At 45.0% G+C, this 12,274-nt stretch overlaps 1 protein-coding gene across 1 annotated transcript in view; it reads left to right on the top strand.

Moving 5' to 3' along the window:
* The window catches only part of PELI1 (pellino E3 ubiquitin protein ligase 1), a 100,728-nt gene that overhangs the window by 78,686 nt on the left and 9,768 nt on the right, over positions 1-12,274 (top strand). The window contains exons 2-3 of the mRNA XM_039343019.1: positions 2,670-2,811; positions 3,766-3,895. Of these exons, the coding sequence (XP_039198953.1) occupies positions 2,741-2,811; positions 3,766-3,895 (201 nt within the window). The 5' untranslated portion in view covers positions 2,670-2,740. The remainder of the gene's footprint in view (positions 1-2,669; positions 2,812-3,765; positions 3,896-12,274) is intronic.

The following is a 12,274-nucleotide window of genomic DNA, read 5'->3' as shown; positions in this document are numbered from 1 at the left end:
CCATCCTTCTTTCTTTCTTTCTTTCTTTCTTTCTTTCTTTCTTTCTTTCTTTCTTTCTTTCTTTCTTTCTTTTTTTTTTTTTTTTTTGCACCACAAGGCCAGTCTTACTCAGGAGCTCTTTGCAAAGTTGCAGTGCAGGCAGTGGTTTCACCCAATGGGAAAAAGCAGGATTGGCTTAGCTTCTCTTACATGTGACTCCCTGAGCCAACCCCCAGCTGTTTCCTATTGGGTGAAACCACTTCCTGGCATTCTTATTTTCACTGCACTGCTGGGCAGTAATAATAATTGTTGGCTATGGAGACCATGAGGAAAAAGAAGAACGAACAAGAGGCAGGCCTGAGGTGAAAGCAGAGCAGTAGCGTTATGGAAGTGGCATGGCCAGCCAATGAAAAGTGGGGAGGGGGAGAGGAGAGTGAAGGTCAGCTGGGTGCATCAGAATCTGTGGAGTGTGTGGCAGTGGGGCTTTGCACTGTGGCACTGGAGTGGCTAGGTATGGTGTGGAGCTTGAGGCGGCACTCAGCACCGACACTGGGACTGAAGTAGAGGCCTGGGAGCTGTGGCAGCTGGCTGAGACTGCTGAAGGCCCTGGGTCTCTAATTCAGCCTCAGTGCTGATGCTGCCAAGGAATGCCTCTGTGCAGGGCACCAAAAAGGGCAGAAATTGGGTGAATATAAGCAGGTGGAAGGACTTGAAGCACCCCTGTGGTCATAAGTATGGGTGGACTACCAAATGCCCAAATTCTTTTTTTAATAATATTTTATTAATTTTCCAATTTTACATTTAAGTATTTAAAAAGCAGCGTGGTGGCTGGGTTAATCAATAGTTTAATAACATACAAAAATCTTTAGTACAAATCTCAAGTTACAACGTCAAATATTTCCTCTCTTTTTCCCTTGATATCTACTATCTCATATTTAAGCTAATACAATTCTTATTATATCAACTGAGTAAAAACATAATTATTACATTTATCAATAATTTTTAGCTTATACATATCTTAATTACTTTTACATTCAATCTTTATAAACAATCAATGTCCTGTTATTGATTTTTTCCCAATTTTTAGTTTCCCATCAATATTCAGATTTAACATTTGATATTTATAATTTCCAGGCTTTAGGTAACCAAATTTTCCCTTATCTCAATTCATAACAGAATCTAATATTCAAAATACACATCTTATCTATTTGAATATAGTCTTGTTCTATTTCCTAAAAGTTATCTATTTCCCACTATATTAAATCATCTAATTAATAATACAGAAAATAGAGGTAGAGGTATGGGACCTCTACTTCACATGTTTATAGGTAGTCTTTATAGTAGAATTCGTTTGTCAAGTAAGATTTTATAGTCCAAGGTATTTCATCATCTCATATAATAACCAATGTTTCTCAAATAAAGAAATAGAAAGGCAATTCCCCACATATAACTCTGAAAGTCAGTAAAGGTTTACATTTATAGTTCAAGCAGGCCAGTGGATGGCGCCCAGAAGTTCTCTTTACAGCTGAGTTTCTCACAGGTGGTATCAAGGTCGAAAGAGTTTTATTTAAAGTCTGGGCTTCAAGTCAAGTCTCTTTTTAGGCAATAACAAGTTGTAATACCAAAGTTCACCACAAGATGTCACTGATGCTGTTTAAAACTTTTTAAGTCCCTGTTTTTGTAATAGTTTTTCAAAGTTTATTTCTTTTTTTTTAGATAAAAATCAACGTATCCAGTAGAAATAGGAATAAGAAAACTTGTAAGAAAAATTTTTAGTCCCCAAATTTTGAAAGTTTATTCATCCAATTAGATTAAAGTTATTTTTATAATTGCTTTGTTTCCCCTGGGTAGTCAGTTGCCGCTGTTCTTAGAGGGTGGGGCAGGAATTCCCTTCCCTCTCTCCTCACAGGGGGAAAAATACTTAAAGCAGCTTTTGCAGGAAAGATATTTAGAGTCTTAAAGAGAAGATCAGATCGCACCCAGTTTCACCCGCGTTGCTTTAAAGGTGCTTGGTAGTAATTTTGACTTTGGCTGTCAGCAGCTTAATGATGAGCCATATTGCTATCACCGGTCTTTCCCCTGCTGGTTTGGAGAGCTGCCCCAGATCCAGCGGAAGGGCTGCCGTCCTCCCACGATCAAGCGGGGATCCCCCTCCTCGCTTGTCGTCCCTACAGGGCAACTTTCGACCCTTTCTAGAGTCCCCCAGTGGGATGAAATCGGACGCTGAAGACTGAATTTGCCTCCATGCATCCGCCGGAGGCGCCAATGGCAAACCGGAAGCCCCCAAATGCCCAAATTCTGATCACAGGGCCACAGGGGTGCTGCAACAACCTGTAAGTTTGGATGCAGTTTGTAAGTCCCTTCACTGAGCACTATCATAACTTCGAACAGTTGCTGAATGAATGATAAGTCAAGGACTCCTGGTTTACTAATTGAAACCATCCCCTGTCACTTGAAACAAATTAGGAAGAGTTGTCATTTTCAACTTTATGTAGCTATATAGTGCGATCTCTGTATCCAGCAAGTGATAAAATTAACACAAAGACACTTCTAACTTATTTAAAAACACAACATACTTTAGGAATCTCATCTGAAATTTGTATAGGTCATATTAGCTTGTGGATTTTGTTTACATAATACCGGAATCTAAGATCTAAGAATCTAAGATCATATTTCTTCTTTTTGTTTAGGAAATGACAAAAGTGTGCCAAGATTCTTGATTAGAGAAGTGGAATTTGAGAAAAGGGATCTAACTAGGCTCATGTTTTCGCCTGATCAAGAAAATCATCCATCAAAAGCACCAGTGAAATATGGTGAACTGATTGTGTTGGGGTAAGTATTCTGACATCTGAACCTCTAAAACAGGGGTGTCAAACTGCTGCCCCACAGGCTGGATGGGGTCAGCACAGGAGATTATTTATTCTTTAAATAAAAGTAAAATGAAACAGTGGCTCAATTTTCCCCATTCTACAAATTATACAGGGTATATAATGAATGAAAACTAATTGAAAATGATACGGCATTCCTATTACATTAGGCCAGTGGTTCTCAACCTTTCTAATGCCTTGACCCCATAATACAGTTCCCCATGTTGTGGTGACCCCCAACCACTTATACATCACCGAGTGCCAGGGGCATGGCCAAAGGGGGAAAAATGGCGGACAGCCTTGTTTGGCGACCCCCATGAAATGGTCGTTCGACCCCAAATGGGGTCCCGACCCACAGGTTGAGAACCACTGCATTAGGCAAATCTGTGATTTCGGCATTCATTTTGAACCTGTTTATGATATGTTTTAGGAATGCATAAGACTTTATATTTAGTAGATTTAACAAAATACTCATGTAAAGTATATAATTTGAAAAGTGTTTATTGGCTTTTTTATAATAACATCACTGGATGTGTACCATCAAAGCAATCTATTTCTGACAAGACTTTTAGCAAATATTTCATAAATTGGTTGCTAAATAGGAAAATATAATTGTAATTCTGCAATACAAAGTGCTGTATCATTTTCATATTTGGCTCTTAAATGCATCTATGCACCTCTGACATTTTGTAGTTTGTTGTTTGGTTGATTTTTCTTTAGAGATATGTGTTCTTACCATCCATTATGGACATGTTCAAAAAGTATCATGCATACTGCAGTAATATTTTAAAATATTTAGAAAGTTATACTTTATTTCTAAAATCTTCAGTTTTGCAGTATTATGTACAAATTAATTCTGAGCCTTTGTCACCTAGTAACCCTCCTACCTCTTTAATTCTTCCTGCTCTGCTTTCTACAGATATAATGGCTCCCTGCCAAATGGAGATAGAGGAAGAAGAAAAAGCAGGTTTGCTTTATTTAAAAGACCTAAAGCAAATGGGGTGAAACCTAGTACAGTGCATATTGCCTGTACACCTCAGGCAGCCAAGGTAAGCTTGATTAATGAGGTACCATCAGGAATAGCAGACTTTTTTTTTCTTCATCTACCACTGTAAATTAACAGCAGTTTCTATCAATGAAATTGTATTGTGTGTGTTTTAAGATGGCATCTGGCAGGCATTATGTTGAAGCTGATAGTGGATGATTGTTTGGGGTGAAGATGTTGTGGTCAGATGATGATGGATAAATGGATATATAATTGCTAAGTGCAGTGAGTTAATAGAAATTCATCTTTAATTGCGTACCCTGCCTAATATTATAGAACAGGCAGAGTTTACTCTTAGGAATAGAGTATTCTTTGGAAAATTGTGGAGACCAGAACTAGGTCATCTTAAACCAGTGTTTTTCTACCTTAGCAACTTTAAGATATGTAGACTTCAACTCCCAGAAATCCATACATCTTAAAGTTGCTAAGGTTAAGAAACACTGTCTTAAACAGTTCTCTCTGTCTTTTCTGATGCTGGGGTTGATAGGCAGACTGTGATCAAACTTCTGGAGTGCTGATAGCAAGTAAGTCCATTTTTAACTGTTGACCGAGTGCATGTTGCATTTTAATTTCACTGTAAGTTTCTGTGTATTGTGATTAAATTATGCTTAATTCCTGCCCATTTCTTTGCTTCCTTTTCTTCACGAACAGCAATTTAATTTTTGTTGAGTGTGGTTTATCATATTGTTCAGCCTCAAAAACAGTGGTTAAACCGTTTAAGCCATGGCTTAAGATAGCTTCTTATAATACAGCATACTTTATTAAGCAGTTTAGGTTTTGCATGCCATATCTAAATATTACATGAGGGATGCCAGACTGCACATGAATAGGGGAGGGAGAAGTGTGTAAGTCTTGAAGGCCAGTGTTGGTAATAAATAATAAATACAATCATATCTGCAGACTAAAATAGTTCAGTAATTAGAATTATTTCATATGTAGATAAGAAATAGCCCTATTAAGGAAAACCTTCATATACATGAATACAGTATGTAAAAGTCATATTGGTTGTACTCAAGTAACCTTTGCATATAGAAGGGTTCATTTTTATTAGCTTTGGCTGCTGTAATCAGAAATGAAGATTATTATTTTGGATAGTGATGTTTAAACTAAATAAAGATTTGTGTCATATTTCCCATATAACTTTATTCCTTTATCTTGTTTCTTATTTATTTATCCTAAGTGTTTATGCCATCCCATAATCATAAAAGAGGCATGAATACTAATATATGGGGCTCCAACAATATGAGTACAGTATTAGTAGTAAGAGGAGAAGACCTTTTGGATGGGGCAACTCTTCAAAAGAAAAGCTCAGTGCCATTTACTGGCAAAAGACCCCATCTTCTTACTGCATTTTTCAGACTATAAGCTTGAACTCATAATGGCAGTGACCAGCTATAAATGAATCTGTGGTAGCATCTCACCACCTATAGATGAGTCAAGATATCTGCCACAGCCCAAGTTATACAGCTTTAGGCTGTCAGATAGCTTTATCTGTGTAATAGCTCTTTCCCCCCTTTGAGGGAATTTCTATTGCCTTTATTTCATAATAGCACCCTTTTTGTCTAATTAATGTACTAATCACATTTTTTAAAAGCTGCTTAACTTTAAAACCTTCTTTTTACCCCAGTGTTCTGATAGGATGGGGTGGAGGCAACTTGACCCATCATGTTCAGGGCCTCATCTTTTTGTGCCTCGTTTTTGTGACATATGAATGCCTTGAGAATCTTAATCATTCTCCAGCAGGATGGCTGTAGAGTCCAAATGGATGGGTTCTATGACGGCCTTCCTGCCTGGCAGACTGGGTAAAAACTTCGGCCACACCCCTTCCTTTGGGCGTGACCCCAGTTTTGACTCAGTCTCGAAGCCTGGTAGAAGTGCGAGAAGCAGCTCTTAGGAAAGAAGAGTTTTCACAAAGAAAAGAATATCCTCTTCCAGTTTTTTTTTTTTTTCCCCCCTTTTTGCAGCAGCAGGGATCCCGGGCAGGAATAGAACACCGGCCTCCCAGGGGATCGTCGGGTGTGGTGAGGAGCCAGGGGCGGTTAGCCAGGGGGGCTCGGGCCGGTCAGTGATCTTCCGGATCCCGCCAAACAGCTTTTTTGGGGGATTTTCCCGGACCACCCGCCGGGCAGCTGAGTGGCACGGAGGCCACTCGGTCCGGCGGAGGAGCTGAGGCGCCGTTCAGCCCAACCAGCTGAGGCGCGGGAAAACAGCGATCAGCTGAGCGGCGCGAGAAGCGCAGCGCGCCCAAACCGACCGCAGAGCCTCAGCCGTTTTTTCTCCCCAGCGGAGAGGCCAGTAAGGACAAAAGAGCCATTCAAGCCGGTTAATTACCCTATTGCTGGCTATTAAAGACCCGCCATTGTTGGAGCCTCGTGGCTCATCCGGCTACTATTGGGAGGCGGGGCTTCCTCCCATTCGCCATTTTAAACAAGCAGTTTAGCCGCCGCTTTTTTCCTTTACATTAAGACACTTGGGCAAGAGGAAGGAAGAGGAATAAAAGATTAGAACCTCTATCAGTTCTGAGCGTGGTCTGCTACCACAGCCACAGACCGGGGGAGAGAGAGATATAAACTGTACTTTTGTCTGGACTAGGTGAGGAGGTGAGGAGGAATATTTTTTCTTTTCCTAACTGTTCCTATAGTGACCTTTAGTCACTGCCTTGCAGGATCTTCTGTCCAAAGATTCCTGTCTGTCCGGCCATTGTTTGTATAGGCAGAAGAGGGCACAGCCCCAAGCATCTGCATCTGATCTGCGTATCTCATTCCCCCTTTCCAGGCATTGCCTACTCGGGGTGTCTGGCACAATGGCAGACAATGTCTCGTATTCAGTCACACAGGTCCCTCAATTGTCCCCCCCACAGCAACAACAAAAACGCAGATCTTCTGAATCAGAGGTGGGGGGGAAGAAGAAAGCTAAAACAAAGCACCTTTCTCAGAAGGGACAGTCCAAAACGGCTGAGCGAGAGGCTTTGAGGAGACATTTGGCTTTAGAAAGGCAAATTAGCAGAGCACAGAGAACCAATGTCAATGGGACAAATTTGGTTTCCCCTGTCCCAGGGGTGGCACCCAGCACAGAACCTACTGCCGAGGAAGTGCTCAAGACTTGGTCTCCTCCTGGGGAAACTGAACAGTTAGATTCCTCCAATCCCTCCTCACCAGCTTCTTCACCCGACCACACTCCAGCGCCTCACCCCAACGACAAGGCGCAGGAGAACATATGGTCGGCACAATTTCATGCATTCATGCAGGATGCATTCTCCCAGTTCATGGCTTCTAAGGGGCAAGTGGCCTTTCACACACCCCGTAAGGGACGGGCTAGGCCGCCCCCTACCAGCATCTCTGAAACTTCCTCTCAATTGGGAGAGGGTGACTCAGTAGACCTGGACATGTCAGACATGCCCCTCTCGGAGGACGAGGAGACCGCACCTGAGCAGGCGACAAGCTCTGGCCTCTTTAACCCAGCGCTCCTAAAATCACTCCTGATAAAGGCAGTTTCCACAGTCAACCTAACATCAGTACAGGATGAGAAGCCCTCAACAAGCAAGGAGGCCAATCCTCTATTTGCCAAAAAGGTTCCACAGGATAAGTACATCCCATGTGCGGAGGTCTTTATGACCACGCTGGAGGAACAATGGTCCTCACTTGCGAGCCCACCGGCACCTAACAGCGCGGAAAGAAAGCTTTTCAACCTATCTCCCTCCTTCTCTAACATGTTAGAGGTTCCCACTGTAGATAACCCCTTGATCTCATTATTTTCTACCTCCGCGATTCCAGGAGACATGGCGGAGGTCTTGAGACCTGAGGAGAAGAAATTTGAACACTCCCTCCGGCGTTCCCATATGGCCGCAGCCTGGGCGGCCAGAGCAGCCACTTCATCATCATTCTTCGCGAGGGCCAGTATCATGTGGCTGAGGGAACTGCAAGGCACGGTGCCTCCAGACCAGGTCAGAGTACACCAAACATTGGCCAAGCTCCTCGCGGCCTCTCAATTCGTGTCTGACGCTTCACTGTACGCAACAAAGTATGCGGCAAGGTCCATTGCGGCCACAGTGGCCTCGCGAAGGCTACTGTGGCTCAAAAATTGGAAGACAGACCTGAGGTCCAAATGGCGTCTTTCGACGTCCAAATACAGTGGAGAAGCCCTGTTTGGTTCCATTCTGGACCCACACGTCAGCGAAGGCAGAGACAAGAAAAAAATCCTAGTGCATCCATCAAAGAAGTTAGACAGGAGAGGCAGTCAGGACTTCCGGAGACAGGGCTCCCGCCCAGGAAGCCCCTGGGAATGGAGACAGCCCTTTCGATCAGGGCAATCCTGGGACTGGCCCAGAGGCTCACGATCCTTCTATCCGAGACAGGATCGAACCCAGGATCGCCAAAGCCCGGGAGCCAGAGGCCAGTTCCAGTCCAGACGCCCATATAGGGGAGCGGGAGGCAGATCCTTTAAGCGTACCAAGTGACGCCAAACAGGACACTCCCATCGGGGGTCGGTTAGGAAACTTCATCGAGGTCTGGGAGCAGACCACCACCGACGCCTGGGTCTTGGAAACGATCAGGCATGGCCTGACCTTAGACTTTTGTTCTCCCCCACCAAGCCGGTTCATCAGATGCCCCATCTCCAGAAAGGTACACAAGACGAGGCTGATAACTTCGGCCATAGCTCACCTCCTGTCAATTCAAGCCATAGAGAGGGTACCAAAGGAAGAGGAGGGAAGAGGATTTTATTCCATCCTCTTCGTTATTCCAAAGACATCAGGAGGGTGGAGAGCAATATTGGACCTGAAGGGCCTGAATCATTTCATAAAGTACAGGAAGTTCAAGATGCACTCATTGAAGTCCATCCTAGCCAGCGTCAGGGAAGACGATCTATTATCCTCAATAGATCTCACAGAGGCGTACCTACACATTCCCATCCATCCCAGCTACCGGAAATTCCTCAGATTTACCTACGCGGGCCGGCATTACCAATACAGGGCCTTACCCTTCGGACTATCTTCAGCACCAAGGGTATTTACCAAAATCCTAGCTGTAATAGCAGCCCATCTCAGGCTGATGCCGGTTCGCGTACAGTTTTATCTGGACGACATCTTGATTCAGTCCAGATCTCAGGAACAAGCAAGGGCAGATCTCAAGACCACGATCCGAACCCTACAGGGGCACGGATTCTCGGTCAATCTAAACAAGAGCCACCTCATTCCCTCAAGGAGACTGCAACACCTGGGCGCGGTGATAGACACGTCACAGTGCAGGGTATTCCTTTCCCAGGAGCGACTGATCAGCATATCCAAGCTAATCCACCAAATTCAAAAGATCAGGAGAGTGCCCTTGCTACAACTCTCGAAGCTCCTGGGGAAGATGATATCTTGCATGGGCATCATCCCATGGGCAAGGCTCCACTCGAGGGAGTTGCAGTGGTTCCTCCTACCCTACCAGAGGAGGAACCTCAGCACCTCCAGCAGGAGAGTGCCGGTACCAGCACAGGTGATGAAATCACTAAAATGGTGGCTATCCCCCATGACACTCAAGGGGAGCATATTCAGGGAACCGAACAGGGTCACGCTCACGACAGATGCGAGCCTGTTCGGATGGGGAGCCCATCTGGGGACCCAGATAGCACAGGGCCAGTGGGGTCAGAAGGACCTGTCACACAGCATCAACTGGCTAGAGCTCCGGGCCATACACCTGGCCCTCCGTCATTTCTCACACCTAGTAACGAGGAGGCACGTCCTCGTGCTTACAGACAATGTAGCAGCCAAGGCGCATGTAAACAAGGAGGGAGGAACGAAATCAGTGGAACTAATGAAGGAAGCATTGGCTCTGTCTCGGTGGGCAGAAGCCAATGTGAGTTCCATCAGAGCGGAACACATCTCAGGGGAGACAAACACCCAGGCAGACTCCCTGAGCAGAGCCAAGGTGGACCAGTCGGAATGGCGTCTGGACCCGGCTCTCTTCGAGGAGATCTCCCGGAGGTTCGGACAACCGCACCTAGATCTATTTGCCAACCACAAGAACACACAGCTCCCCAGGTTCTTCTCCAGATTCCCGTCCCCGGGATCGGAGGGAACGGATGCTCTCAGGTGCCGGTGGCCGGCGCAACTCCTGTACGCCTTCCCACCACTGCCATTAATACCGGCAACCATACGCAAGATGATCCTGGAGGGCGCAGAAATGGTCTGCATTGCCCCTCACTGGCCACGGCGCCCGTGGTTTGCCGACCTCGTGGACCTTTCGATATCACCTCCGTGGAGGATCCCCCCGGACAAGGTAAAACTCAGTCAGGGCAAGCTTGTACACCCAGATCCCCAGTGGCTACAACTAGCCGCTTGGCATTTGAGCGGCAAAGCTTAACTAAACAATCTTATTCTGCAGGGGTGATATCGATCATACAGGCATCACGAAGAGCGTCCACTAATAGGATTTATGACGCTACGTGGAAGGGATTTTGTAGGTGGTGCGCTTCGCTTCACCTAGACCCGACCGCAGTATCTATTCCCAATATCCTAGATTACCTACTGGAGGGTCTTAATAAGGGCCTGTCAGTCAATACTATCCGCAGACAGATATCGGCCCTCTCAACTGTACTCTCCTGCGACAACTTAACTTCCCTAGCACAGCATCCAGCTATTAATGCCTTTTTAAAAGGGGCATCTAACACAAAGCCCCCAGTCATACACAGGTACCCGTCCTGGAACCTGCCTAAGGTCCTTCTAGCCTTGACATCAGCACCCTTCGAACCTCTTGAAACATGCTCACTCCATCACCTATCACTGAAGGTAGCTTTCCTTGTGGCAATTACTTCAGCAAGAAGAATCTCAGAACTAGCAGCACTGTCAGTAAGGAAGGATCTGTGTACCTTTTTCAAAGACAGGGTCGTTCTTAGACCAGACCCGACCTTCATTCCGAAGGTAAATAGCATCTTTCACAGATCTCAGGAACTTTCGCTTCCTGATTTCTGTCCAAGACCCAAACATAGACTAGAACACAGATGGCACAAGCTGGACGTGCGGAGAGCGCTGTGTTTCTACGTGAAACGCACCTCGGCTTTCCGAAAGACTGAAGCATTATTTGTGTCCTTTCAACCAGCAACTATGGGAAAGAAGGTATCTCCTTCCACCATAGGCAGGTGGATCAGAGCCTGCATAGCGCAGGCCTACGTCTCACAGGATTTGCCAGCACCCACTCAGGTGACTGCTCACTCAACTCGGAGCGCAGCTACATCTGCGGCGTGGCTAACGCAAGCTCCGGTGGAAGAGATTTGCAGGGCCGCAACCTGGTCCTCACCTTCGGTTTTTATTCGACATTACCGTTTAGACTCCCTAGCAGCAGCAGACGCGGCTTTTGGCAGAAGAGTTCTTCAACAAGTCGTATCTGCTCAGAGTTCGGTAGCCTAGACATTCCCTCCCAGGGGGACATGAGGGCTTTGGTATGTCCCATCCATTTGGACTCTACAGCCATCCTGCTGGAGAAGGGGCGTTGTCTTACCTGAACGCCTTTTCTCAGCAGGATGATGTAGAGTCCAAGCCCACCCAGAGGATAGGTCTAGGCAGGGTTATAATAAAGATATAATAAAGAGCTGCAAGGTTAATTCCAACAAAGTTTCTCGCCTAAGTCAAAACTGGGGTCACGCCCAAAGGAAGGGGTGTGGCCGAAGTTTTTACCCAGTCTGCCAGGCAGGAAGGCCGTCATAGAACCCATCCATTTGGACTCTACATCATCCTGCTGAGAAAAGGCGTTCAGGTAAGACAACGCCCCTTCAGTGTGTCTAGGCCAACATATGGCTAATAGTAGCCATGACTAATGGGCTTATCGCACAGCAACATATGTTCTATTATGAAATATTAAATGTGACCAGTTGGGATTGTTTTCTTGAATACATCAGTCATGCATTAAAAAAAAGTTTCTCTACAGTTCATTGTTTTGAAGTGACACACCTGCACATAATTAGCATCAGTAAGTTCAGAGTTTCAGTAAGCATAACAAGAGGCCAGTAATACTAATTTCAAATGCAAGCTTTGCATATGGTTGTGGACTGGGAAATAATGAAGGGTCTTTATAGCAGCTTCTGAAAGGGCTGGCACCCAAAGCACAAGAATACATGTAAATTACCTGTTTGTAATTCACTTTCCTTTGTTTATGTCACAGAATTCTGTTTGGAGATGATAATGCCGTAGCATTTCCTCCATAGTTGAATAAAATACGCTCATTGTAATTTATTTCATGATCCATGGTTTTCAGGAAACTTACTTTGGAGTCTGAATCCTGATACCCTTCATTGGTTTTCCTCAATTTGGTGCCTTCCAGCTATCAGAATAAACTAGTACAGTATACAGAGGTTGTTTCGGCCTTGTAAGGAATTTGGTACAGGAGAATTGCACACATTGTAAAAT

Source organism: Crotalus tigris, unplaced genomic scaffold (genome assembly GCF_016545835.1).
Source record: "Crotalus tigris isolate CLP2741 ecotype Arizona unplaced genomic scaffold, ASM1654583v1 scf7180000017831.1706817, whole genome shotgun sequence".
Taxonomy (NCBI): Eukaryota; Metazoa; Chordata; class Lepidosauria; order Squamata; family Viperidae; genus Crotalus; species Crotalus tigris.
Note: the sequence above shows the minus strand (reverse complement) of the source record. Positions and strands in the feature narration are given on the sequence as shown.